Source organism: Varanus komodoensis, unplaced genomic scaffold (genome assembly GCF_004798865.1).
Source record: "Varanus komodoensis strain SLA01 unplaced genomic scaffold, ASM479886v1 scaffold24, whole genome shotgun sequence".
Taxonomy (NCBI): domain Eukaryota; kingdom Metazoa; phylum Chordata; class Lepidosauria; order Squamata; family Varanidae; genus Varanus; species Varanus komodoensis.
The window spans coordinates 17,874,337-17,900,455 of NW_025335641.1; the positions used below are offsets into that span (position 1 = coordinate 17,874,337).

The 26,119-nt window shown below is 42.9% G+C and overlaps 1 protein-coding gene across 3 annotated transcripts; it reads left to right on the forward strand.

Annotated features, from left to right (window-relative positions):
* The first annotated feature begins 2,652 nt into the window (after positions 1–2,652).
* On the forward strand, positions 2,653–24,493 carry ZBTB41 (zinc finger and BTB domain containing 41). 3 transcript variants are annotated; one of them, XM_044432367.1, is made up of 12 exons: positions 2,722–2,748; positions 4,248–4,548; positions 6,743–7,959; positions 10,578–10,785; positions 11,582–11,651; positions 13,586–13,733; positions 15,050–15,179; positions 16,516–16,611; positions 17,126–17,232; positions 18,088–18,193; positions 19,752–19,840; positions 20,667–24,493. In XM_044432367.1, the coding sequence occupies exons 3-12, from the start codon at positions 6,834–6,836 to the stop codon at positions 21,320–21,322; spliced, it is 2,736 nt and encodes a 911-aa protein (XP_044288302.1). In that variant the 5' UTR covers positions 2,722–2,748; positions 4,248–4,548; positions 6,743–6,833; the 3' UTR covers positions 21,323–24,493. The 3 variants fall into 3 exon arrangements, 2 of the variants coding, with proteins under 2 accessions (XP_044288305.1, XP_044288302.1); XR_006414941.1 differs by lacking the exon at positions 2,722–2,748 and having other exon boundaries at positions 3,091–4,548; positions 20,667–21,487; positions 21,659–24,493; XM_044432370.1 differs by lacking the exon at positions 4,248–4,548 and having other exon boundaries at positions 2,653–2,748.
* The last annotated feature ends 1,626 nt before the right edge of the window (positions 24,494–26,119 follow it).

Consider the following 26,119-nt stretch of genomic DNA (forward strand, 5'->3'; position numbering starts at 1 on the left):
GTGCTTCTAGCAGGAGGGCGGGCGGGCACCACCCGCTGCCTCCGCCTCCCTCCGGGAAAGTCGCCCAGGATTGCTCGGTGTGCTTCCCTGCAGCCCACGTGCGACTCCCGCTTCCTCTTAGCTAAGCCAGCAGGTCCCACGGTGCAATAACTGGCTGCCAAAGTGCCCCGTGAATCGGGAAGCTATAAAACCCTTCCATTCCCTAAGTCCCAGCTTAACTGGTGCCCTAAATAATAAATAATAGCTGTCCGACTGCAGGAGGAACAGGCTCTGCTCTTTGGTGCATGCGTGTGCATGAAGCGGGCACAGGTTTCGTGGGGTGGGGAGCAGGCTTGAAGTGGGGGGGGTGTTGGGGGCAGCGGAATTGCTAAGCTTGGTGTCCTGCGAGAGATTTTGCGCGCTCTGATCTGGGTATGGACCGGTTGAAGACTCAGTGGGCCCGTGCCTTAGAGCTCGCTCCACCACAGTCTCTCATGTCCCTCTGCTTCTTGGTCTTCACTTGCCATTCTCAGCCAGAAGAATCAGCCCTTTCTATGCGCACACAGGCAGGCTTGTCTCCTTTGCAAGATGTGTTCGGGTCTCATCAAATGCAGCCGGCCCTTGCCTGAAGGAAGAAGCTGGCAGCAGAGCGAGGAGGGCCTCTGAAGTCTGCTGGAAGCTGAACTTTCCCACGGAGGGCAGATAGAAGCGCAAGCACTGTCTGGCCCCGAGGCAAGGAAAGCCTCCCGTACCATCCAGGTTGCAAGCTGTGGATTGCTCTGGGAAAGAATGGTGCAGAAGAACCTGCCAGGGAACGATGCTCAGAGCCAGCTTTTCAGGGAGCACTTGGAGTCCTTTTGCTACAGGGAGGCTGAGCGTTCCCGAGAAGTTTGCAGCCGACTTCATTAACGTTTTCCTTTGTGGCTGAAGCCAGAAAAACATACAAAAATCAGATTCTGGTCCTTGGGGTCTTGAAACAGTTTCTGCTTGCCCTTCTCTTGGAGATGGAGCACTAGGTCAAAGTATATGGGCCAGGGACCAGTTCCCAGGCAGTGGCCTTGGCAGAATCAGACACCGAATAAAAAGAGGCAAGATGTGCAGGTGAGAAAGCTTCTTAGTAGCTGCAGGGGATCAGGGTAGTAAAAATCCCTGCCAACATTTTCTGGATGCCCTCCAAGGAAGGGATGTCCCCTCCTCTTCTGCCAAGTTCGCCACAGGACACTGGTGCTGAATGTGAGGAGCTTCTCCACCCTCAGCTTGAGGAAGAAGTCTGAGATGCCCTGCTGAAGGCTTCTTCTAATGCCCAGAGTTGAATTACACAGATCCTTGTGTGCTTTCTTGCTAAAGGTCCATCTGTGAGTATGCTACAAGAAAGATTAAGTTTAGAAGGAAACCTGGATGCAAATTGGGAAAAGCTGCTCACCCCATCCATTCTTTTCCTTTCCCTCTTGCCTTTTCTATACCTGGGCATTCTCTATTGGGAATCTGACAGAAGCAGGTGTTTAAAGGGATCATGCAAGAAGAGCTAAGGGTAAGGATATGGTGCACAGATCTTCCTCTGCCAAATATGCCTGACATCTATGAGCTGCTTTTATGTTCCACTTCAGCCTGGATGGGAAGGAGGTATTTCAATTTCAATTGCTTTGTTGACATTACAGTTGTGTAATTCTTCTTTAGTCATTAGGTTTGTTTTCTTCATGTTCAGCTGCAGTCCTGCTGTTGTGCTTTCTTCTTTCACTTTTATCAGGGATCATTTCAGTTGATTGCTGCTTTCTGCCAGTAATATGAAATCATTTGCATATTGTAAATTACAGCAAGACCCAGTATCCATGTAGATCGGTTCCAAGCCCCTCAACAGATGCCTGAAACCACAAATAATAGCAAACACTATATTATATATATGTTTCTTTTTTCAGTTTTGTTTGTCCTTATGACAGCATACGATTTTTTTTCTTTTCCTATTTAATCAAGAATTTTTGCTTACAGGAAGCAGTTTACAACTTCCCTCTGGCACTTTACAATTTCTCTTTTGGGGTAAGGCCAACTGTGGTTAACTAAAAACACAGAAACTGAGTCAGTGGATACGAGGGTCCTGCTGTATTTCTGCCAATCTGCCAAACCTCTGATCCTAACCCACTTTTTGAGCATATGTTCTGCATGCAGATTGAACAGACAGGGAAATAACATACATTATTGCCTGATGCCTTTGCGAAACCATTCCGTTTCTCCACATTCTGTCCTAACAATCGCTGTCCAAGTTCTGCTCTTGAACTCCATCTGCTCCGAGTGCTTTCGGAAAAACTAAGAGCCGCATCACAACCGGAAGCAGCGGTTGCGTGGAGCGCTCGGCGCGCTGCGTGCTCCTTTGACCTGAAGCGAACTTGCTGCCCCACCCCCCAAACTCTCCACAGCGAGGGCCCGTCTCGTTGCGTGGACAGCCCCTCAATGTCTACTGGGAACCGGACGTGTTCCTCTAGCTCCATCGAGCTGGGCTCCCGCCGCCGCCACGCCCTCCTGCCACTCGCTTGCTCCTTCGCTCTCTTAGCCCTGCCCCTTTTTCCATGCACGTGCGGGTGCCTGTGAAGGGTAAACACGTCGCGCGACCTCCCGGAAGCCTTCGCCGGAACCCGGAAGTGATGGCGAGGAAAGGGGTGTGTGAGGGGGTGGGGAGGAGAGTGGCGGGTGGGGGCGGCGGTGTGGGGACCGCGGAGGGGGGCTGGCTGAGGGTTGAGGCCCTTCTCAGAACGGCGGCGGCGAATGGGCAAAGAGGTGTGTGTCTCTCCGCGTGCAGTTAGCCGTTAGTCGCTCCCCTCCGGGGGGGGGGGGGGGGGGAAGGGGCCCCCCCCCCTTTCCCGCGCGGGCTTTTCAGGGGGGTTTCCGGGGGGGGGGGCCCGGGTTTTGCCCCCCCCCCGGGGGGGGGGGGGGGAGGACAAGAGGCTCCTCCCCCTTTCCAGGCTGGGCTTTTCAAGGGGGTTTCCGAGGGGCGCGGCCCGGGTCTTGCCTGCCCACGGCGGGATGGGGGGCGCGGGGAACAGCGGGATCGGGGTGCGCTCGCGGTCGCTTCCTTTCGGGGGGTTACTGCTGGCGCCTCGCTCCGCGCGTGGGTTGTCAGGGTCTCCTCCTTAATCACGTGTGAACGCGGCCGCCTAGTCCACGTGTTGGACGCACTGGAGCCTCAAGGGTCTGCTCACACAGGATCCGTGGGACGAGAAAAAAGGTTTCTTTAATGTTGCCGCTTTTGCATCGGGAGGGGAAGCTTGTGACGAGAAGCCATCAGCAAGCGCTCCTGCTTTGCCCTGCCCTGCATCAGAGGCTGCAAGAGGGGAGGGGGGCTCCCTAGCAAGGAAGCCCCCTGGAAATCCCCCCAGCCTTGACCCCTCCTCTGAGTCCTGGGATGGGGAAGCGTGCAAGGAAGAGCAGCTGCAGCCACATTTCCTGACCTGACCCCCGGGCGCCGTGGCAGGGAGGGTTGGGCCTGCGGTCCTGTCCTGCCTCAGGGATGGGGGAGTGGAGAGTGCTGGTCGCTGGAAGAACAGTCGCCTCGTATTCTCACTCTGTGTTTCCTTACGCTGTCCCCCTGAGTGTCAGTATGGCAGGTGGACCCGCTTCTCGTGCAGCCCAGAGTGAGAGAGTGAGCCCACACGAGACGGAGCAGGCAGACACAGTGACAGCTCTTCCATGGAGCAGGCTTCAGGGTCCCTTCGCCTGGCTGATGAATCCCAGTCCTTACAAGGCTAGGATTTGCTAGCAGGTGGCAGAGGGAACTGCCAAGTGAACAATCAGAGAAAGCAGCAGCAGTGACTTTCCCAGTCTTTTCCTGCTGGGAGACAGAAAAGTAGAGCAGTCTGATGGAGGTGGTTATTGCTGCAGCTTCATCTTCTTTCTCTGGAGTCGCATGTTTCCAGGGGCTTGCTGGGAAGCCACAGCAGGCAGCTCCTGCTCTTTCCTCCTCCCTTTTGTTCAGCTCCCTGAGGCACTGTGGCAGGGTGTTGCTGAAAGAGAGATGGACCAGGAACAGCTGCCTCTCTCATCACTACTTCCCCTCACTCTGGGTAATGCAGCACAGAGAGTTAGTTTTTGAGGGAAAAACCACCTGAGCTGCTCACCTGCATTCTCCTTGTCAGCAGCAGTGGTGGGAATTCTGCCCAGTGAACCAAATTGTCCCTGCTGGACCAGGAAAAGGATTCAGCAGCTGCTTCCTCAGCCTTCTTTTCTCAGAAGGAACTGATGACTGCTGCTCTCTCCTGTGGTTCATCTGTCTCCTCCAGTTTTATCTGCTGCCTGTTTAGGTGATACAACAGGAAACATTGGACTTAGTGGCCAAGAAAAGTGGAAGGAAGTGATGGACTGCTTACCCACCCTTTGCCTGTCTGCCTGCTTTTTATCACTGGGTGGTGTGGTGAAGGGACCTTGAACAAGAGAAGTGTGATCAAGCCTTTGAGGAGCTGCTGCCACCTTTATTTTACTCACCCTCCTTCTTTCATTGGGTGGTGTGAAGGACTGGGCTTGTTGGGGCCCAATCCCCACCATGGAGGAAAAGTATGATGTTGCACTGCCTAGAAAGAGCAGGTGAGTGAGCAGAGGTACCTACTGGGTGCCTCTCTTTCTGTGTGGAATTATAGGGCTAATCAACCTTGCTGAGGTGTCCAGAGAGGATGGACAGGATACAGGAGGGAGAAGCCATGGGCATTTGTCTATCCCAAGAAATGACAGTGCTCCAAGGAGGTGCTGCCACAGGGAATGGGACTTGGTATGAGTAGCTTCCTGACTGAGGAAACCCTGCCTTGCTGTTCTTTCCCAGGGAGAAGAGAAGCAATTGCTGTTTACCCTTTGATTGCTTCTCTCATCTAATTGGCTGCTTTCCCTTCAAAATAAAAGTAGTATTAAGCAATCCTTTACAATAGGTGTTTTGTTTAGTCCTGAGTTCTAACATGCCACGTACAGCAGAATGTAGTAGTTAATGACATGGTGAAAACCTAAGGTGGAACAACCCCTTTCAGAGCACAGATGGAAATACAACCTTTAAATGCTTTTTCATGTAGACTAAGTTCCCTATAAATATGCCATTGGCAAATTGGGGGGAGCGGTCCCAGTCTAGCTCTTTGTGGCTGAAGTTGTGTCAAGCTGGATATTTAGAACCTAGGAGAGCCTTGAGAAATTCAACCCTTTGGCTGCAGTGGTATGGTCCTCTGCACGTGACTACTTCAATCTCATCTCCTTCTCTTGCATGTGTAGCCAAGCTCTTAAGCCGGATGCTTGGGAAGCAAGGAGAGCTTGCTTGTGCACTCACCTGGTGTCTTGTAAAAACCATGTTGTCTTGTTTGTTGTTGCAGTTCTGGTACATAAGTGAGGGATGCCTGTCATTTGGGTGGGTACTTCACTGACCTGGTTTAAATGAGACACTGAGCTCATGCGACAGTGGATGAGGAAATTATTCCTACCTCCCTTAGGATGTTAAAATTAAGCCACATCTGTTTAGTCTGGGGGCAAGCTTAACTTTTAGATGAAAGTTTTCACTGGCATCTAAAGGACTTAGTAGCCAGATCATAAACATGTTCACCTGGAACTAAGGCTGAAGTCCAAACAATGCTTATTTGGGAGTAAAACCTGTTAACTTGGAGCTGTAGCCTACTTAGATTCCTTGACTTGAAACTGAGATGTGGAGCTTAGGTTTTAGTAAATGAGTTTAGCATTGCCATCATAGGGCAGCACTAACTGCTTGATTGCCAAAGCTTGTGTTACTAGGCTTGATTTGACATGCTCCTATTTTATTTCTCTCTGCTTGATTCTGCCCTTGAGATTGCATAATTAGAGCAGATCATTGTGTGTTTGTCTGTATACGGTGCACCCATGGCAAAAATTTTGTAGGTATGAGTTGTATCCAGTGGTGTTGGGGAGCAGTTCCCCCTACAGTCCCCTCTGGAGTGCTAGGAAACACTTTGGAGCAGCTTTACAGCCAGTATAAAGGTGTGCAGATAGTAGAGAGAGGGAAAAAGTATCAGCATGCGAAAGGACCTCTGCTACCATGGAGGTGGATTTTACTCTGTATATGTGTGTTTGCCTAGTTATGCTTCAGTATGTGGCAGAAAAATGAAAATTACTTTTACATTTGAGCTAGCAAAGGATGCCAAACCTCCGACACATATAGAAAACTCAGTCCTATTTGCTAAATAACAATTCTAACTATATCTTTCCACATGCTTTCCTCTGTATGCACATACAGATTTTTCCATACTTTGTAGTTCGTATCTGAAATATACTGTATTTAAAAATATAAAATATTTTATATAAAATATTTATACACTTGCACAACATTCTTCTACTCTAACACTTTCATGTTAAAAAATAATTGCTTAAAAACAACTTTGTGAATGCTGCATGCATAACTATTTTTAGATGTATTTATTGTATTTATATTCCACCTTTTTTTCTTCAAAGAACTCAAGGCAACTTACAGGATCCTCTTATTCCTCTGTTTTATCCTTACAAGTCCTGAGAGGTAGGCCAGCCTGACAGTCTCTGACTGGCCCAGTCACCTAGTGAGCTTTGTGGCTGAGTGGGGACTAGAACCCACATTTCCTGGATCCTAGTCCAACATTACACTATAGTCTCCAGAATAGAGGAATACCTGTTTTGAGTAAGTTAATAAATATGAATATGTGCAAACCACATTCACTGTTGGCAAGTAGGTCATGTCTTGTTAATAAATTACAAGCAATTAGGTTTCGAGCAAAACAACAACAAACATTTACTGTTTTTGCAGGTCTTACCTTCACGTTTTACTGAAACAGTTGTCCATTTGAAAGACCTTGGCTTACATATGAAGTTCCTGATTTTAAAGTGGCGCAATTGCAATGAAGAAAAGGAGAAAGCTGACTGCAAATCTAAATGACAAAACACATTGTGGTCATCAAAGGGAATCTCCAGATGAACTTCCTGTAGCGGGCTCTGTGCAGAAAACTAGTGTTGATTCTGTAGGAGCAGCAACAACAGACAAGGTTGTTTGTTTCAAAGAACTTCCTCCATCACCAGATCAAAGAAAGCTTTTAAGTTCTCTTCAGTACCACAGAAATCTGCTCAAATACTTAAATGATGACCGACAGAAGCGATCGTCGTTTTGCGATCTGCTCATAATTGTTGATGGAAAAGAATTCAGTGCCCACAAAGTCGTAGTTGCTGTTGGGAGTAGTTACTTCCATGCTTACCTGAGCAAAAATCCAAATACTAATGTTGTTACCTTGGATCATGTAACTCATTCAGTTTTCTGTCATCTGCTTGAGTTTCTGTACACTTCAGAGCTGTTTGTGTATAAAAATGAAATCCCTTTAATCTTAGAGGCAGCCAAGTTTTTAGATATTATTGATGCTGTTAAACTGCTAAATAGTGAAAATGTTTCCAGTTTGCAATCAGAAGACAGAACTGGGAACCTATCACAGGTAGAAACCTGCAGTGAACTAACTCCTAAAGTAGCAAGCAATCACCAGTGCACTTTGTGCAGTCGCAACTTCTGTTACAAGAAATCCTTAGAAAATCACTTATCCAAAGCACACAAATCCTCTTGGGAAAAAGAGCATGGGCTAAAAATGGTTGAGAGGCCAGAGATCTCTACCAGAAGATCAATGCGAAATCGCAGGTGCCCAGCTAAGTTTGATCAGAGTGACAATGAAAGTGGAGATGTGTCTGATAGCAATTTAGATAAAGTCAGTCCCAGTAAGGAGAACAGTGAGTTTAACAATGAGTCTGAAGACAGCAGGAGTGACTATAACACTGATGAAGAGAGGCAGGAGGAGGACACGGACGAAGATACAGAGTCTGAAGAGCAAAGTGAAAAAGAGCATGATAAAGACAGCCAGGAGCCTAGTGACCTGACAGAAAATATATCCGAAGGCAGTCTTTCCACGTATATTCCAGTCATTATTCAGAACAGTAACAAAAAATGTTTGCAGTGTCCTAAATGTGATAAAACCTTTGATCGAGCAGGTAAGAGGGAACAATTTTTTCTTCGCTTCATTGTTTCTTCGCGTCTTTACTTATTTGACTTCTATATTTCTTAGACTATAATGCTCAATTGCTGAAGTTCCCTCGGGACCTCCTGCTCCCATCTATACCTACCCAATCCCTAAGATCTGGTGAGGAGGCCCTTCTGAGAAAGCAATTCCTTAAGGAGGTAAAGGGAATAGGAAATAGAGGAGGGGCCTTGTCAGTGGCTGCACCCCATTTATGGAATGGCCTTCCGGAAGCAGTTGGCCTGGCACCATCTTTACAATTTTTTCGGTGTCAAGCAAAAACAGTCCTCCAGACATTTTAACAATTGATTTTATATTTGGATGTTATTTATACTGTTTTTAGCTTTAATCTGTTTTAACTTATCGATATCTCACCTTGGCTGCGTAGTTCTCTGTTTTATTGTATTTTTATTATTGTTGTTATGTAATATTGTTATTATGTAATATTGTAATCTACTTAGAGAGTCTTCAGATTAGTATAGCAGAATATAAGTTGAAATAATAATAATCATAATGATAATTTTGCAACAATTAAAACCATAAAATACAACATGCTAATACATAATCTAAATGTTTAGATGGAAATCAAACTCAAAGTTATACTTTGCCTCTTGGCTGTTTTCGGGGGCTCAACAAAACATTTGTACTCTTCTTGAGAATGTCCATGTCCTGTGTGGAGATGAATATTTCAACATACAGGTTTATTAGTGGTATTAAGCAAAGTATGTAACTGACACTTGTAAGATATAATCCCCTTCTGTGCTTACCCAGAGAAAACTTCTGCAACTTGCAGCATGTCACATCCAGAGACATATTAAAATTAAAACCTTACAAGCTCTTGTATACTAAAAAGATGTTGTACAGAAGTTCTGATACAGTTGCCTAATTTTCAGTAGCAGTATTTTGCAGTAACTTGGGGTTAAACCATATTGTCTCTTGAAGACCTTCATTTTGAAAGGCATGTGAAGATAATATTTGACCAAGTCTGCATGCTTGCATTATCCAAAGCATGGCTGCCTTCCCGGGACTTGCTGTTGTGGCTCTGAAGAGCTTATGTCATCTTTGGAAAAAATGGGAATGTTTCTGTTAGAAGTTTGAATGCAGATAGGTTAGTATTTGAGCATTCTCTAAATCTTTAGTCCTGATGCTGGTAGGTTGACTTTCCTAGTGGCATTAACCACCATCTTTCAGAGTGAGAAAGAGGGTGTCAGACTGAGGCCTGATTCAGATGCTTGCCTGTGGAGACAACCTGCCATTCAGCTGGAATCACATGAAAGTACCAGTTGCATGAACTGCAATGTGGCGGCATGCCAGTCACTTAGATGCTGAATGTAATTACGGCAACTCCCAAAAGGGCTGCTGCAGTCACTGACGCTGTGAAGGCTTCATGTTCACATCTTCATTTCCAATACACAATACCTGTCCTTTCCATGGCCCACCCAGGATGGGACTGCATCAGTGGCTCTGCATGTCAACCAGCTGAACCAGGCCTTTACTAAGGGTTAAAACAAAATAAAACGTGGGTGCCACAGTCGGGATGGATTTAAGAGCATTGTGTTAGATGGTGTAGCGGAGATAGCCTGTCTGAGTTTACCTGTTGAATGCAGGATGTTCCAGGGCATGAGAGTGTGAATGAGCAGCCTGTTGAGACAAGCTCAGCCAAGGAGCTGAAACTGATTGTAATATGAGTATGCAGTCTGGAGAAGCATCTCACTAATTCCACCCCCAGCAGCCAGTCCAACTGGTTCGAAGGCAAGGATTGAAGATTGGCTGCTAGAGGTGAAGATTTGTGTGTTACTACATGTTTTACATGGCATGTCCCCTCTGGGAAGGCTGATCCAGTGGGGAGGGCAGTGAAGTTGCAAACATCACTTGGATACCTGTACACTCTTCCCTGACCTACTCCCATATGTTGGACTACATCTATCATGCCTGGCCATGTTGGGAGCTGTGGTCCAACAGAACTGGAAGGTGTCAGGCGGGAAGCGAGAGTCCAGTTTCCCAGCTGCAGAAAGGAATCCTCTTAAAATGGAAAGTTTTCCTTGAAGGATAACCACTAGCTTCCAATTCATTGCATAAATGCTACAAACTCAATGTCTGAGAGTGCCCTCAGGATTGTAACTTATAGTGCAGTGATGGCGAACCTATGGCAAGCGTGCCACAGGGGCACACAGAGCCCTCTCTGTCAGCACGCAAGCCAAGTTGCCCCAGCATCACCCCAGCAGCCAAGCATCGGATAACAGCTCACATAGCGGTCGTGTGCATGCTTGGAAAGGTGTAGTGGTGCCAGGTGATGTCACGAGCCACGACTCCTTAGCTGTGACTTCTCCGAGCTTTCACATGGCTGGTCAGTGCACTGCCAAGGATATATATTTTTTGCTTGGCCTGGCTGTAAGTTGTTTGTTCTAAACTAAAACCTCAGTTTTCAGGTTTTATTACAGTGTTGGCACTTTGCGTTAAATAAGAGGGTTTTTGGTTGCATTTTGGGCACTCGGTCTCTAAAAGGTTTACCATCACTGTTATAGTGGATGTTAGCAATACTGTCTGCCAGCTGGTTATTGAAGAATTTAATGCAACCGGTTTCTTTTGTAGGGAAATTTGAGAGCCACGCTCGTGTGCACACTGGTGAAAAGCCTTTTGAATGTGATATCTGTCATCAGCACTATTCGACCAAATCTAACTTAACTGTACATAGAAAGAATCACAACAATGAGATTGAATTCCATAAAAAGGAACACAAATGTCCATTCTGTAACAAGCTGCATGCTGCCAAAAAAACCTTGATAAAGCATGTAAAGAGGCAAGTATCAATAGAACTTGACCCACGGTGATTACCAAGTGTGAAAATGTGATTGCTTTTCAGTGTGAAGCAATACAGAATGCATTGAGATGGAAGATTATTCATAAAATGCTTCACTGGGCATGATAGGAGTTATGGTCCAACATATCTGTGGTCCAACTTTTTATTTTGTTTTAATATGTTTATGTACTGTAAGCCACCTAGGAAAGCCTCGGAAGTTATAGGAAGCCTATAAATATGTGTATAAATAAATAACTATCTGGAAGGACCCCCACTTGTGAAAAACTTGTTGTGCTTCCATGGGATTGAGAGTGCTAACACCCCGCAAGCCAGTTGATGCACTCACTTGTTGTGTGCCTTCTTTCACACCACTTGTACATGGTAACACATGAAGAAGTCACACATACAAGGTGCTTTTAAAAAAACTTCAAAAAAGGGTGTGTGTGGAACCAGGTGGACCTTCCAGTGTTTTGGGCTGCAACTCCCATCAGCCTTCACCATTGACTATGCTGGGTAAGGTTGATGGAAGTTGTTATTCAGGAAAATTTGGAGAACCAAATGTTCTTCATCCCAGGTTTAAGGAAAGGAAGGAAATTGTATTCAATATTTGACAGCTGCATTGTTGCTGTGAATTTGGAAGACACACGTGTACTGCAGTTTCAATATATGTTATGTGAAGAATGACAGAAACCAAAATATAAACCAAGAAGTGTTTATATAATCAGCTCAAACTGATTATATACTTTCTATTTCCTGAATAAATAGTTTCTTACTGAAACTCCTTCTCCACTCCTAGATTCCATCCTGAAAATGGGCAGGAATTTCTCTCCATCAAGAAGAAAAAGAGTGAAGGCTGGAAATGTGATGTAAGCATGGTTTTGATTTCACTGGGAAAAATATTAACAGTTTGGTTCTTTGATGTTTTGAATACTGTGCCTCAGATTGAGGGAACCGAGTTGCAAACAGTGGGGCTGCCTGGATTTTTCTTTTGAAATGCAGCTTCTCATATTACATTGGAAACAGCTCCAAAAGGTTCCATGACTTTCTGGAATGCATAATAATGAGGCACACGGAGCTGCAATGGGAGAGGAACTTCGGAAATCTCAGAGCATGGCTGAAAGCCTTTTGCTTTTTGCCCTTGGTTCCTTCTCAGCTTTGAAAGGCAGTGTAAACCAAATGTGAAGCTTGTTCTTAGCATAAATTGGATTGTGTCTTCAGAAAATTTGATCAGCCTTTTGGGTAAGTGATCCTGAAGTACACAAACCGTATCACCGAATCTCAAAAGGGTAGTCCTGTGTTCTGTTATATGTACTCGTGGATATACCGTGTCCTACAACGTATGCTTTAATGTCCAAGGATGCATATTTTACATGTGCAGAACATTGAATTCTGAATGCTTTGGAAAACCAAAAGGTGAGAAAAAGAACCAACAGTAAGACCCTTGAAAGCAACTATTTGCCATATTATAGTTGAAATGAATTAAAATCACACATCAGGGGAATTACAACTGTATATACATGGCTAAAGATAACAAGCATTTAAAGTCAACACTGAGGCTAGGCACATAGTTAATCATGTCTGTCTGTGGCAGATAATGAGGAAAGGGGAGGTGTTGTGGGAGAAAAGTTTGTCAAATTTGTCAAAAAACTCTGTCCAGTTGTGAAGATCAATATCCCATAACCCACTTAGTCCATCTGGTTGTTAAACTTGATTGTTCTCTTAAGTAACAGTATCGGACAAGATACCCCATATTGTTTTCCTGATGAAATATGCTTCAGGGGTTTCCAAAGGATTTAGATTTTCTACAAATCACAGATCTGGCAAACTTTTCCCAGGATGGAAAAGGTTTCATTTGGTTTTTTATCCATTCTTGTGTGTTAGCAGTCTGCAAATTCATTATAATAATTTCTGACTCCAGCTGGACAGAGTCACAGTGTGGACTTCCTGCACAGGGTAGCTGACCGAAATCCATGGCATGTGCAGAAGGACATGATTGATGGGACTTAACAAAGAAATTTCAGTATCCTTATTCAGGAGTCCTTGATCTGCTGTTCAGTTCTGGCTGGGCAGAGGCCCATCTTACAGTCTCTTTAATGTTTTCCTTTTCCTGCTTCATTTCCTGTCCTAATAACTGTTCTTTCTTGCACTGAACCTGTAGCTTGGCTTTCCTATTTCACTTTTCCAGTAGAAATGGAGTCCAGGAGTGGCATTCACTGTGTGATTGGGAAAAGGCTGGAGATTTGGTTATGTTGTTCATCCTTACTGCCACTACAACTCCTCTGTGCATGCTGTAGCACTTGAATGGATGGTGATCTAATGTTTTTCGTGGCATGTGGAGACTTTCACAAGGCAGTTTTCATCTACTAAAAAGCATGTTGCCATTTGAGCTCCCTCTACGTGGAATGTATGTTGTATGTATGTTTGTTTTAAGAGGGCCATTCATTCTGTGCCTCTGTTGGCCTCCCGTTTAGCCAGATCCATTTCTGTTTGCATATCAATCACCCAAGAAGCCTACTTGCATCTCTCAGAGATGAGGTCAAGTGTCTCCCCCATTCAGTCTGCTTTTCCTTCCATGCAGCCACCTCTGCTTCTTATAGCAAAATGACCAAACATCCCTAAAAGGTAGTATCTTAATGGTTGAGCATGCTTACCTGTAAAGCTGCTTACCTGAGTACTAATATTGCCAAATCACTCTCTATTTCTTGATATCCTGCCTGCCTCCAAGAAGCTGAAGGCTGCAATTGGCAGATTCCAGTGGGAATTTATAGGTAATGGTTGGCTGGCTGTTTTGTCACTTCAGATTTGCAATAAATCTTTCACACGGAGGCCTCATCTGGAAGAACACATGATCCTTCACACCCAGGATAAGCCTTTCAAGTGTACCTATTGTGAAGAGTACTTTAAATCCCGCTTTGCGAGACTGAAGCATCAAGAAAAGTTCCATCTAGGTATGTTGATATTAAATGTAAACCTGTTTTCTTCTATATATATTTGTTAAATTGGCTACAGTGAGTTGCCAACATGTAAGTCATCTTCAGGATTGTGTTTAAGAAATGGCTCAGAACAAGAAAATATGACATTTTAATAATGTCAATAATGTTTTAGTACAGGTGTGGGAAAGTTGGGGCCCTCCAGATGTTCTGGCCCCCATCACTTCTGTCCCAAAAAGCCTATGGTGATGGATGATGGGAGTTGTAAGCCAAAACATCTGGAGGGCCATGCACACCCCTAACTTATATACATGCTGTAAGAGAAACAGGTGGTTGGAGACGTCAGCTGATCTGGTTATAGTCTAGGCTTTCTATATCTCACAGCTTACTGGGTGTGTGTGTTTTTTTCTGAAAATTGAAAGCTGCTCTGAAAGCACTTGGAAGGAGCAAAGCACCCAGAGCAGATAGAGTACCCAGCATAGTACGTGGATAGCTATTCTTGGGACAGAATGGGGAGAAATGGAATGGTTTCCCAAAGGCAAAGGCATCAGACAAGGTTGAATGTTATCTCCCCATCTGTTCAATCTGTACAAAGAACATAAGGAAAGCTGGATTAGGATCAAAGGAAGGAGTGAAAATTGGTAGAAGGTACATCAATAATTTGAGAGATGCAGATGATACTGTATTACTGGCAGAAGGACGCAATGAGTGGAAATGACTTCTGAAGAAAGTGCGAACAGAAAGCTAGAACTTTCCCCGGAAGAGAAAGAACAACACCAAAGCTGTCATACTTTGGGCATATCATGGAGCAGACAATCATGCTAGGGAAAGTTGAGGGCAGAAGAAGAAAAGGAAGATCAATAAGAGATGGATTGATTCCATAAAGGAAGACACTTTGAATTTATAATGGCTAAACAGGAATGTCAGGGATGGGGCATTTTGGGGGCCTTTCATTCATAGGGTTGCCGTAAGTTGGGGACTTACTGGACTGCATCCACATTAGTGCTCACTCATGCACACATGCATTGCAGTTGGTCTTACAAACATCAGATAACAGCAAGAGATCTCATAGTGGATCATCTGTGTCACGTGCTGTGCAGGGAAACAGATTTTGCCTCATCCGCTAGGAATTTAGCAAGTGAAAAACAATGACCAGCAGAGGGCAGTGCTTGCCAACCCAAATACAGAAATTGCACTATCTGTTTCAAAAGACTTTAAAACAAGTGAATGTTTTTAGCTTTGTACTCTTGTGCTCTAAAATAATGTGCTTGGTTATGACCAAACCCAGTTCAAGTTAGAAAAAAATTGTAATGTGTATTCCTGACTCTTCTCAGGACCTTTTCCATGTGACATTTGTGGTCGTCAGTTTAATGACACTGGGAATCTGAAGCGCCATATTGAATGCACTCATGGAGGGAAAAGAAAATGGACTTGCTTTATTTGTGGAAAATCAGTTAGAGAAAGGTCGGTGATAAAACGTATGTGACCGAATACATGCAGGATTTTCTGTAAATGACTAATTGTATGTATGTGCAATAGCTTAAGAATACTTATATAATAAATGCAAGACGGTTGGTCTGGTATTTCCAGAATTCCATCTCATTTTAGTATGAACAGGGCTTGCAACAAATGTGGAACAGTCCTGTTGGGGGTGCCAGATGGGCAGCCATGCCCTCTTCCAGGATACTCCACTCCATCCCAACTCCCTACCTGTAAGCATGCACACGGATGCATAGCCAGTCAGCCTTCTTTGCCCAAGTGGGTTGCTTTTGTGTTTATTGCCTTACAAGGCTTTTTTTGGGGGGGCGGGGGGTATGCTTGCAATCCTTGGGACTCCCACAAACCTAATGATACCATCTTCTTGTGCTCTTTTGTCTGCATAAGGAAAGAACACTGAGGTTTTAATCAAGAAGCCCAGGATAAGGCTGTATAGATGAGGAGAGGCCCAAAGGACGGTAGCTGTAACCAGGGAAGGGAACAGGCAGCCTTTGCCCAGGGGTATCCTTGAGCTGCCCTCCTTTGAATAACGGAATGGCAGAGGTCCTATATATCCTAACGGTGAACTCATTCTTTGAGCCCCTTTTATGTAGCCGAAGTGGCACCATCCATGCACAAACGAGGCTATATCAGCAAGACCAGGAGAACCCCAAGGTGTGCTGAATAGCCAAAAAGGCACAAGACCAGAGGCAGTTCTCGCTGCAGCGTTTTGTTGCAAGTTGCTCTACATTGGTTTTATGGAGAAGGCACTGCTCCTGGGGCATCCTTTAAGTGAAGGACACTGCTTAGCCTAATTTGTGGAGAGAACCAAATCAGTGCTTAGTGATTGCTAGGGGACTGAACTGGGTTGAGATAGTGGTATTAAATTAAGTAATGACTTTTATTATGTAATGGGGGAGTTAAATTTGTTTTGCTGCTTTTCACTAAATATTGCTCAAGGCAGCTACTGCATTCTGGTGGTTGTCATTTTAAAAACTCTGGCATGGTAGACTGAGTTTGCTGGAGAGCACAGCAGTCTGTTATTAACAACAACAACAACAACAACAATGTTTCATTTCTATACTGCCCTGTAACTGAAGCCATGCAGGCGTTACCTCTTCAGATACCCAGGAAGACAGGCTATGCTTGCCAGGTTCCAGCCTTGTGGTATTCCAGCTGGAGACTTGCCTTTCCAGTGATCTTTTTGATGAGCAGCCTCTGTTTTATTCCCTGTCTTTGTGGGACTTCAGCTGTATGAATCAACCTGGAACAGTAAAAAGACTAGAAAGCATTGTCACTGTATAATTCAACTTTTGTCCTCCAGAACAACTTTGAAAGAGCACTTGCGAATCCATAGTGGAGAGAAGCCTCATCTGTGTAGTATTTGTGGCCAGAGTTTTCGTCATGGGAGTTCATACAGGTAACAGGACCTACATTGTTATGCTGCCGTTGCCAATTTTATGCATATATCTATATCACACTTTTTATTTAAAAAGGCTCAGGGCAGCTAATAGCAATGATCAAAAATGCTGCTAAAAGAAATTAAGAACTTCCTTACTGTCAGTTGCTAGTAAAAATGAGCTACTAATTACACAATACTATTCATGTCTACCAAGAAATGAATTGCTGAGTTCCATGGGTGTAAGATTGCAGCCTGGAACTGTATCATATGATCTACTCCTCTCTCCACCCCAAATTCCAAAGTATTCTGACTGAAAACATTAAGCTAAGCTCTGCTGTTAAAAAACAATATGCAAATCAGTAGGACCCCAATGATTCTTAGTCTTTGTGTGAGGGAGCAGTTTAGCATCTTATCCCATGGCATGCTGAACTATTGATAAATCACAGAGCGTGCTATCTGATGGCAGACTGAGTTCAGGCTTCAGGTTAACAGACTTTTCCCAGAACTAATGTTGGGCGCTTATTGATTACAGGCTTCACCTGCGAGTCCACCATGATGATAAGAGGTATGAATGTGAAGAGTGTGGAAAGACGTTTATTCGTCATGACCATCTGACAAAGCACAAAAAGATACACTCAGGTAGGCAATGGTGTTTGATGTTGCTTTCTCAAAGAGTTCAGGAACACAGCCATTTTGTGCATCGTTAAGGCAAATATGTGTTTGTCATTTAGTTTTGCATTTATACGCCATAATTTTTCCTCAAGGTGGTCTACATTATCTTCCTCCCCATTTTATCCTCACAACAACCACGTGATGTAGGTTAGCCTGTGAATGAGTGACTGTCCCAAAGTCACCCAGGGAGTTTCACCCAGGGAGCTGAGTAAGCACTAGAACCCAGATATCCTGTCCGCTTCTCTAACCATTGTTATGCTGTTTTTCTTTATGTACCTAACATGTATAGCACATAACATAGTGGCCTGCTTAAAGAAAGGAGAATGCTCCAATCTGTTTTCACCTCTAACCATAAAATTAAGCGATAGTATTGTACAGATATAAAGACCTATACCACCAAAAGTGGTACCAACAAAAGAGAAAAAGTGTAACAGGAAAAGAGGTGTCTTGAAAATTAATCTTCCTCTTGGATCAAAACAGAACAGCTCCTTTTCTACAAAATAAGTGATTTGAAAAATGCAGAACATATTTAAATGTGTCTTGCTATAAACACTCATTCAGACATAATATAGAACCAAGGTGTAGTGTTGCATGAGCTGCACTGAGCATTGGGTTCATTCTGTTCCTGCTTCTCTTTCACATGCTGGGGATGGCTGGGCAGGAGCGCAGAAACTAGGTTTTAAACTAGCTATAATTGTAGCTATGACTATTTGTAATTTTTTGACAGACCTTTGATTTTCCTTGTTTGGGTGCTTTTAGTTTTCCTGTTTGTTTTTGTTTTAAATTAGGACTAATTCAGATTGTGGTGCTGGTTCTCTTTAGGTGAAAAGGCCCATCAGTGCGAGGAGTGTGGAAAATGTTTTGGCCGACGGGACCACCTCACTGTTCATTACAAAAGTGTTCATCTGGGAGAAAAGGTGTGGCAAAAGTAAGTTTTGTTTTAATTCTAAAATGTACTCTTAACTGAAAGCAAAGATTGCATATGCTAGTCCTACAATATGGGCTGGTTCAAGTAAAACGACCTTGGTCTGATTCAGAAAATGACATCAGACTGCAAAGGAGCCCTGTGCCAGCATACTTCTTCCCCCTCCGCTTACGCACCAGATTTTGAGAAAGATACTCAGCCACAGTATCACATGTGTCTGAATTGAATCCTCCTTCAGGCCTTTAAGTTGGGGGCATTTCAGATCAGCAAACTATGTGGGAGAAAAGGCCAATGTCTCTTAGCATAGTTTCCTGATCTTCAAAGCAGCCACAAAGACTGCAAATTAGTTTAAAAACAAAAACAAAGGAAAACAACTACAACAAAACACACACACACACACATCCTAGATCCTGATCTTGGATTTTGTCTGTCTGTCTGTCTGTGTCTCTGTGTGTTTTATGCTGAAATGTATATGCTACTTCTTTGCCAAAAGCTGCCCCTGAAACAGCATACAGTAACACACTCTTTTGCAATAAAACATAAAAAGAAAAATCAGCAGTAATTGGCTTTACCCCAAGATGTCAGAGGCAAGTGCACAGGGTAAAGTTGCTTTAACTTCTGCTTTTTTGATTGTGCTAATCCCAGGGTAATTTGAACCAATGTCTCCAAAGCGATTTGGACTGGAGTTGTGTGCATATTTCTTTAAAAGCTTCTGTGGGAACATGCTTTAAAGATATTTTCAAAAGTCCTTTCTGTATGGTTTGACTATCCATGTTAGCTATTGCACTAGATCAGAAAAGCTAAGGTTTTGTGGAATCTTTATTATGGATTAATGCTGGAAACAATTGACGGCAAAAGAAGAAGGGGACGGCAGAGGATGAGGTGGCTAGATGGAGTCACTGAAGCAATCGGTGTGAGCTTAGGTGGACTCCGGGGGATGGTAGAGGACACGAGAGCCAGGAAGAATGTTGTCCTTGGGGTCGTGATGGGTTAGGCACGACTTCATGACTAACATAACATGACATATTATGGATTCATTTTTTGTGAATTAGAATCTACTTAATCAGATGCATGAAAGTGTTAGATTGGCAGGTGTAAATACACATGTAGCTGGACTTTGTGCTGAAGAGAGGGAATTTTAAACATTGATGTAAGAGGGAAATGAAATGCAGAAAATAAGTAAGTTTGGTGATAATCATCTTAGTGACAGTGAACATTCCCAAAGCAGCTGGGTGAAGACATCCTAGCATTGGCACACTACTGAATACATGTTGAGTAATTTAACAAAAATACTTTTGCACAGGAAATATAACTGAACCTTTTGACTGTCTATAAATTTGTCTGCTTTTGTGAAGAAGGGACTGAAAAGGTTCATAAACTTTGATCTAGTTTATTTACATGAACTTGATCAATGAACTAGTTCATTTCCACAGAGCATAAAAACTGGAAGAATTGAATGGTTTAACCTGTGATTTCATGTAAACATTGTTCATGTAAATGTTGGACATATTCTTGGTTGGGATTTTCTAAAACAAGTCTGTTCTCTTGTTTTCCTTTGAAGATACAAAGCAACGTTTCATCAATGTGAAGTCTGCAAGAAAGTTTTTAAGGGAAAATCAAGTTTGGAAATGCATTTTAGGACACATTCAGGTAAAGAGTCTTAAATTACTAGATAAGCAGCTTTGTAGTGTTTGATATTCTGATCCATAATAGTAGTAGGAAAGAGCCCAGATCTATTTCAGATGATCAAATTTTACTTGCTTCCTAGTTTCTCTATAACTTTCCTACAGTATCAGTGCAGTGTCACATTCTTGTGTCACGTACCGTACTGTAGCATGTGGAAAGGTAGTTTAGACTGCAGAGGAGTATTCGCACATTTAGGTATTTCTCCATATGTCATGTGGAAAGCTAGCACTTAGGAAAACTGTGTGTTCTAGAAAATTAATTCTGAGAGGGTAGTTTTAAAATGCATGGTCTTCAGGCCATGCATCCCTCTTATCTGTGGTCTGCAGTGGCACAGGTCCTGCAGAACGGAACCATGCCATTAGAAATGTCTCCACATTTTATTCTTCACCAGAAAAGTTTATGTATTTAAAGGTTGCTCTGTGTGTTTATGTAAAAAAGTGGGTTATCAACAACATTGATTTTCAAAGTCAATTTGTTGGAGTTTTGGGGAAACTAATGATGCAGGTAGCTTGCCTATGGGTTTTTCTGCTTTTTGTTTTACTTCAAAAATGAGTTTCCTTAGTGCTGGCATTACACATATATTACAATGTTTTTTTAAAGAATGATTATAAATGTTAAAGTGTGTGTGTGTGTGTGTGTGTGTGTGTGTGTCTTGCTCAAATATTTGCCAGACACTCTGTGTTCTATACAAATTATTTGGCAAAGTAATTTTACATGTAACAATGAAACAATCTGTATTATTGGGAATCTGTGACATGTTTACTTACTTGATACTGACTTTCCAATGCAGGTGAGAAGCCATACAAATGTCAAATTTGTAACCAGTCCTTCCGAATTAAGAAGACGTTAACTAAACACATGGTTATTCATTCAGACGCTCGCCCTTTTAACTGTCAATACTGCAATGCAACATTTAAACGAAAGGACAAGCTGAAATATCACACTGACCATGTGCATGGAGGAAAGTCGACGGAAGAATCACTAAGCCCGGTGTCGGAGGAGAAAAGCATTTCTTTGCCAGCCCAGTATACGCCTGACGACAAGGCTTTTCAAAGTGACTCCAAGCCATTCATGGAACAGACCAAGCCTTACCAAGCCGAGAGCAAACCGATGCTGCAGAATGTATCCCCGGACACGTGTGTGCCGGTAACGCTGATACCTGTTCGAACGCGTGAAGCGCAGTCTGATCTGGTACAGCATTCACCTCCTGTTACAGCCTCCCCGCATAACATTCTTCCTCCACAGGCCCCTCCAACAGATTATCAACAAGCAGCAGATTTGGCATTTCTAGAAAAATATACTCTTACTCCCCAGCCTGCGAACATAGTACACCCCGTCAGGCCTGAGCAAATACTGGATCCTAGAGAACAGTCTTATCTTGGCACGTTGCTTGGTTTGGATACGGCTTCTTCTGTACAGAATATCTCAAGTAATGAACAGCCATGAACACATCTAATGGGACGTTCTATTCCATGAATCTTACTAATTCATGTAGCTGGCTGCAGGCTGATCCGCCTCTTCGACTGTCTTCAGCTTCCTCGGTCTTTTGAAAGCTGTTGAGCACGAGGAAGACACACGTTGGTTTTTTAATGCAGTGGTTTAGCACTTGAGGTACATTCATCATGTGATTTTGAAAAATGAATTGTGTAGATATTTTTAGACACTTTCAAAAGGTACTAAAGTCAAGAAATCTTAATGGCATGCCTGAGCAATTGCAGATGACTCTTTACTTTTTGTGTTTCTAATTTTCCATGCATGCACTTCTCCTTTCATATGTTTTAGGTGAAAAACATGTGGGCCCCTCTTTATGCTGCAGGTATGCTTCTACCCATCCACCAATTCAAGTCTTTCCACTACTGGAGACAAAGGGTACATTTTGTCTTTGACAAAATTAGCTTTAGTTAGAATGTTAGCAATGGTAGCATATCAATCTATGTAGATTAAAATTGATGTTTTAACAGTGGCTTTGTTTGGACATCACAACATCATCCCCATGGGAATCATTTGTTGTGGGTTGGTTGTTTTTGTGACGTACCCACAATGAGCCTGACAAGATGATTGAGCTCATTGTGGATACTTTGCTCCCACCCTGCCCCTTGTTCTTCCAGGTGGCATTTCAGAGGGCTCTCTAGGGTTGCAGGAGCCTTCTCTTTCTGACAGCTGTAATTGTGAGCCAATTCCAGCTTGCTCTGGAATTTCAGCACAGCCCCATTTTCCAGTAAACTCTGAGAACCTTTAAAGCAGGAGGGTAGGGTGCACCTTCCTGAGCCCCCAGGTCGGGAGTTGCTTTCTCATGGAAAACGGGAAAAACAGTGGAAGAGCAGAACCTTGCCTAAAAGAGGTTTCAGTTTGTGGAAAAACAGCTCCTTCCTGGCACAAGAGCTTGCTTTCCATGGGTAGTGGCAGGGGAAGGGACTCCCACCTTTGGCTTAGGCAGTGCACAAAAGGCTACCTTTCACAAAGGGATGGTGGGCAGCCCCTCTGGGCACTGCCGCTCCTCCAAGTAGCCTGAGCGCCTATTGAAAGCAATGAGGGAGCTTTTGCCAGGAAGGGTCCTTTGCTGCAATTTGAAGAAAACAAGCCCCATCAGTGAAGTGGACCCAGTTTGCATGGCACAATAACTCACCCATGATGACAACCCACCCTTGCGTTTGTTTGAATCCTGCCCTTACCTACCTCCATGATAAAATTGAGAACAGCTTTATGGCTCCCATAAAGCTTCTGTATATCCTGAGGGAACTGGAGAAGTTCACACCAGGCCAGAAACTCCAGTGTTTTCTTGAATGTAGGGTCCCTTAGTATGGACACTGATTCCTATGCGTGGTGAGAAAAACAAGGCAGCATGTGACCCTGGTGCCCACTGGTGTTCTTGCCCTAGGGGAGTAAGTATGTGAGCACTTCTAGGAGGACTGCTGTTGCCAGACTGTCAGTCCTAAAGCACTGGCATACTGTTCTCTCTCTCCTTAACAGATTTTCTGCATAAGAAGGAAGGCCAAATAAGTTACAGGATAGCACAGTAAGTAGCGTTATAGAGGGAGGCTCTCATCATCTGGATTTCTCCTCCCATCAAAGGTTTTAAATAAATCCTGTGAATGAAGCAGGGAACTGGTGCAATAAATGCTTTCTTTGAAAGCCCCCTGGGTGAGGAGCCCTTTAGCCCAAGATGGAATGAAAATGGTTTAATTTTGGTTAATTACTGATGAGCCAAACAGTTAATGAGCAAAATCCTTTCTTGAGAAATAACCATACAAAATCCTTTCTTGAGAAATAACCTTTTAATAAGAACTGGTAACGAATAAACATAAATAAGAGCCTTGCCTTGCCTTGTTCTCATATATGTGCTGACGGAGAAAGGTGGCTGATACTCAAAGGCAAAGTTATGAATTAAGCACTAAATCATCCCCCTTCACCCAGTCATATTGACTGCAAAACTAAAAGTAATAACCTGCCCTTTCACCTTGTTAAGATTCCCTAAATATCTTTCCCTTATAATACAAAATAGTTTATCACAATGCCTTAGACAGCAACTAGTAGATCCAAGATACAAGTGAAACATTTAACTGAGTAATTCTAGGTAAATTTACTTAGAATTAAAATTCTATTGAAATCAGTGTGATTTCTGAGTAGTTGATTGTGATTGTAGTTCTGGATTTGAGCACTCAGTTGTAAATCTTGACGATGATTGGCATTTTAAATGTCTGATAATTTCCTAAATGTTGATAATTAGTTCTCTAGTGTTCTCTGGAGATGCAGAAAAAACTATGTTCTTTAGATAGCTGTGGGAATGGCCTAAAGTATATTTGAGATTTCAGAAAGATACAAATGGGTTGTAGCACCTACAAATATAGTAGTTGATACCCATTCTGGTATTTTATTTTATAAATGTGATATTCTGAAATCTGAACAATGATGGAACCAAAAGCTAGCTTGATGTTAGACACTCCCGTGCATTAAGTTCAGATTATCTTGAAACAGGTGGTTGTTACGTGGTTTCTTAGCATTAGCCAAACTTAGGACAGAATCCAAAAATGCTGAAGGTGGTTTCAAAAACTTAATTGTTCCCTAAGTACACCAAAGTTGCTTGTTCAGTTATGACTAAATATTAGAATATGTCAAATTGAACATATCTATTGAAAGATTGGTCCAAAGAGATAGCAAATAAGTCCTGGCTTTATGACAGTTTCAGGTTTAATTCTTAAAAGGGATGGGTGTGTGTTGGAGGTGTATTAGTAGTAGCAAGGTTAAAAAATAGAGTAGTCTCCTTGATTTCAATTAAATTAATTGTGACTATCTCAATCCCATTCATTTCAACAGATCTACTCTTAGTATAAGTAAATTTGGATCCAACCTGGTACTATATCTGTTTTGGCATTCTGATACTCTGGAAAATAAGCTCTATAGCCCTATTTCTTCCAGGGTTGTTGTGTTCAGTAGAGGGGTCTGCATGTACTGGAGGCTGCTTATTTTTAATTACTTGTGCATAACAACATGTGTATATGAACTTGACACTTTTGATATTTATTCAGAGTGTGTTTTAAATGTGAAAAAATGGCTTGGCCCTGCCCTTTAAAATATATTTTGATATGGAGATCATGGAATTAAAACGATTAATGTTGACTTATCTGACTATCTATAATGCTTTCCCAGTACATTTTCATAATCTTTCTCACATTCCAGTGTAATGAAAGGTTTCCAAATTAGCTCACAGAGCATGATTTACCGATCTCTCCCTTAACCTGAAGATCAAATGCTATTGAAGAATGTTGCTTGTCCGCAAAGCAGCTGCTTTTTACATGGCAATCTCTTCTTATACCTCCAGATAGTGGTGTGATGTTTGTTTAAAATGCAAATGCATGGTAAACTTTTCATGTAACTGAAGACTCAGGCCAGAGGACAGCAAAAATTGCATTTATGGTTAGTAACCCATGATGTGTGCTAGCAGAACAGAGCGAAACAACATATTCTGAAGAGGAGCGGCACTATACTTCAGTAAGCTGTCCAGGGACTAGTACCAGATGGCATATAAAAGCTTTAAATAAATTTTAAGTATAAAGCCATTTAAAATGTGGAATACTGTTAGTACGAGATCTGACTGAGCAGTATAGAAATGAGAAGCGGGGTGAGATGCTAGTCTAATTGACAAAAGATGCTTGCCACAGAGAAAACACCTCATGACCATATTTCAAATGGTTGCCACTCTGGTTAGTACTGACCTAAGACTTGCTCACCTCTGCTGCTCCTTTCCCGCTTTCTTTGCATGTCTATCCAACATACCGAACTTTCTCAGAACCCCCTTTTCTCTCCCCCAAAGCACTTGCTGTCCTTTTTTCCATACCACTACTCCTTGCTGTGCCACATGCACCTGTTACTTCCCCCTCCCTCAAGATGTTTTTGTGTGTGACTTTGTTGAATATGTACAGAAAGTATAAAGGGTTTTTTTTTCTGTAGCCATTATTGCTGTAGAAGAGTTTGAACAGGTTGGACTCTGCAATGGATTTGTCTAATAATTGTCTGTATATTTGAGTTTCAAATCAAGCAAGATATTTGTACAACTCCTTGTTTCTTTCTTACTTTTAAGTACTTTATAAACTTATATTTCAGAAACATCCAAACTTTGAACCTAGTCTTGTGAGTACTGATGCTTTTTGCAAAAGTATAGAATTTACCTGAGCTTTGCATGGTACTGGAGATGTAGGTGAAGCATTTTGCACCCTCAAAAAACCATAAAGATGCCAAATAAATTAATTGCGTAGATAAACACATCCAGACATTTTGTACCCATTAAGTGATGGGTTTCTGGTTTCTAAAGAGGTTTCTCTTTCATTGCTTCTGCTTCTAGGATGACACTGTTGCTTCTTGCTACTCATATAGTTCTGATTTGTTTCCTAAACTGATAAGCGGAGGTCTTTTCATTTGCTCTAGCTTCTGTTTTTTCCCTAACCAGATTCCTTAAATCAGAGGTGCAGAACTTTTTCACTTCATTGTCCAAATTCTATTTCAGAGAATCTCTAGGAAGCTAAGTTCTACTAGGGGGTACAACCATAGTCAAGAATTGGACTAAAAATGGTATCATGGTTTTGTCTAAAGCCTTTGAACAAATAATTAAGTCCCAGCAAAGGTATTTCATCCTTTTAGAATATATTATCTGGACAGTCCCTAAAATTCCCTTGGTTGGTGCAGGGCCATTGCATAAGAAAACCTTTATCTGCCAGTGATCCATGATTCAACTCTGGGACATTTCAA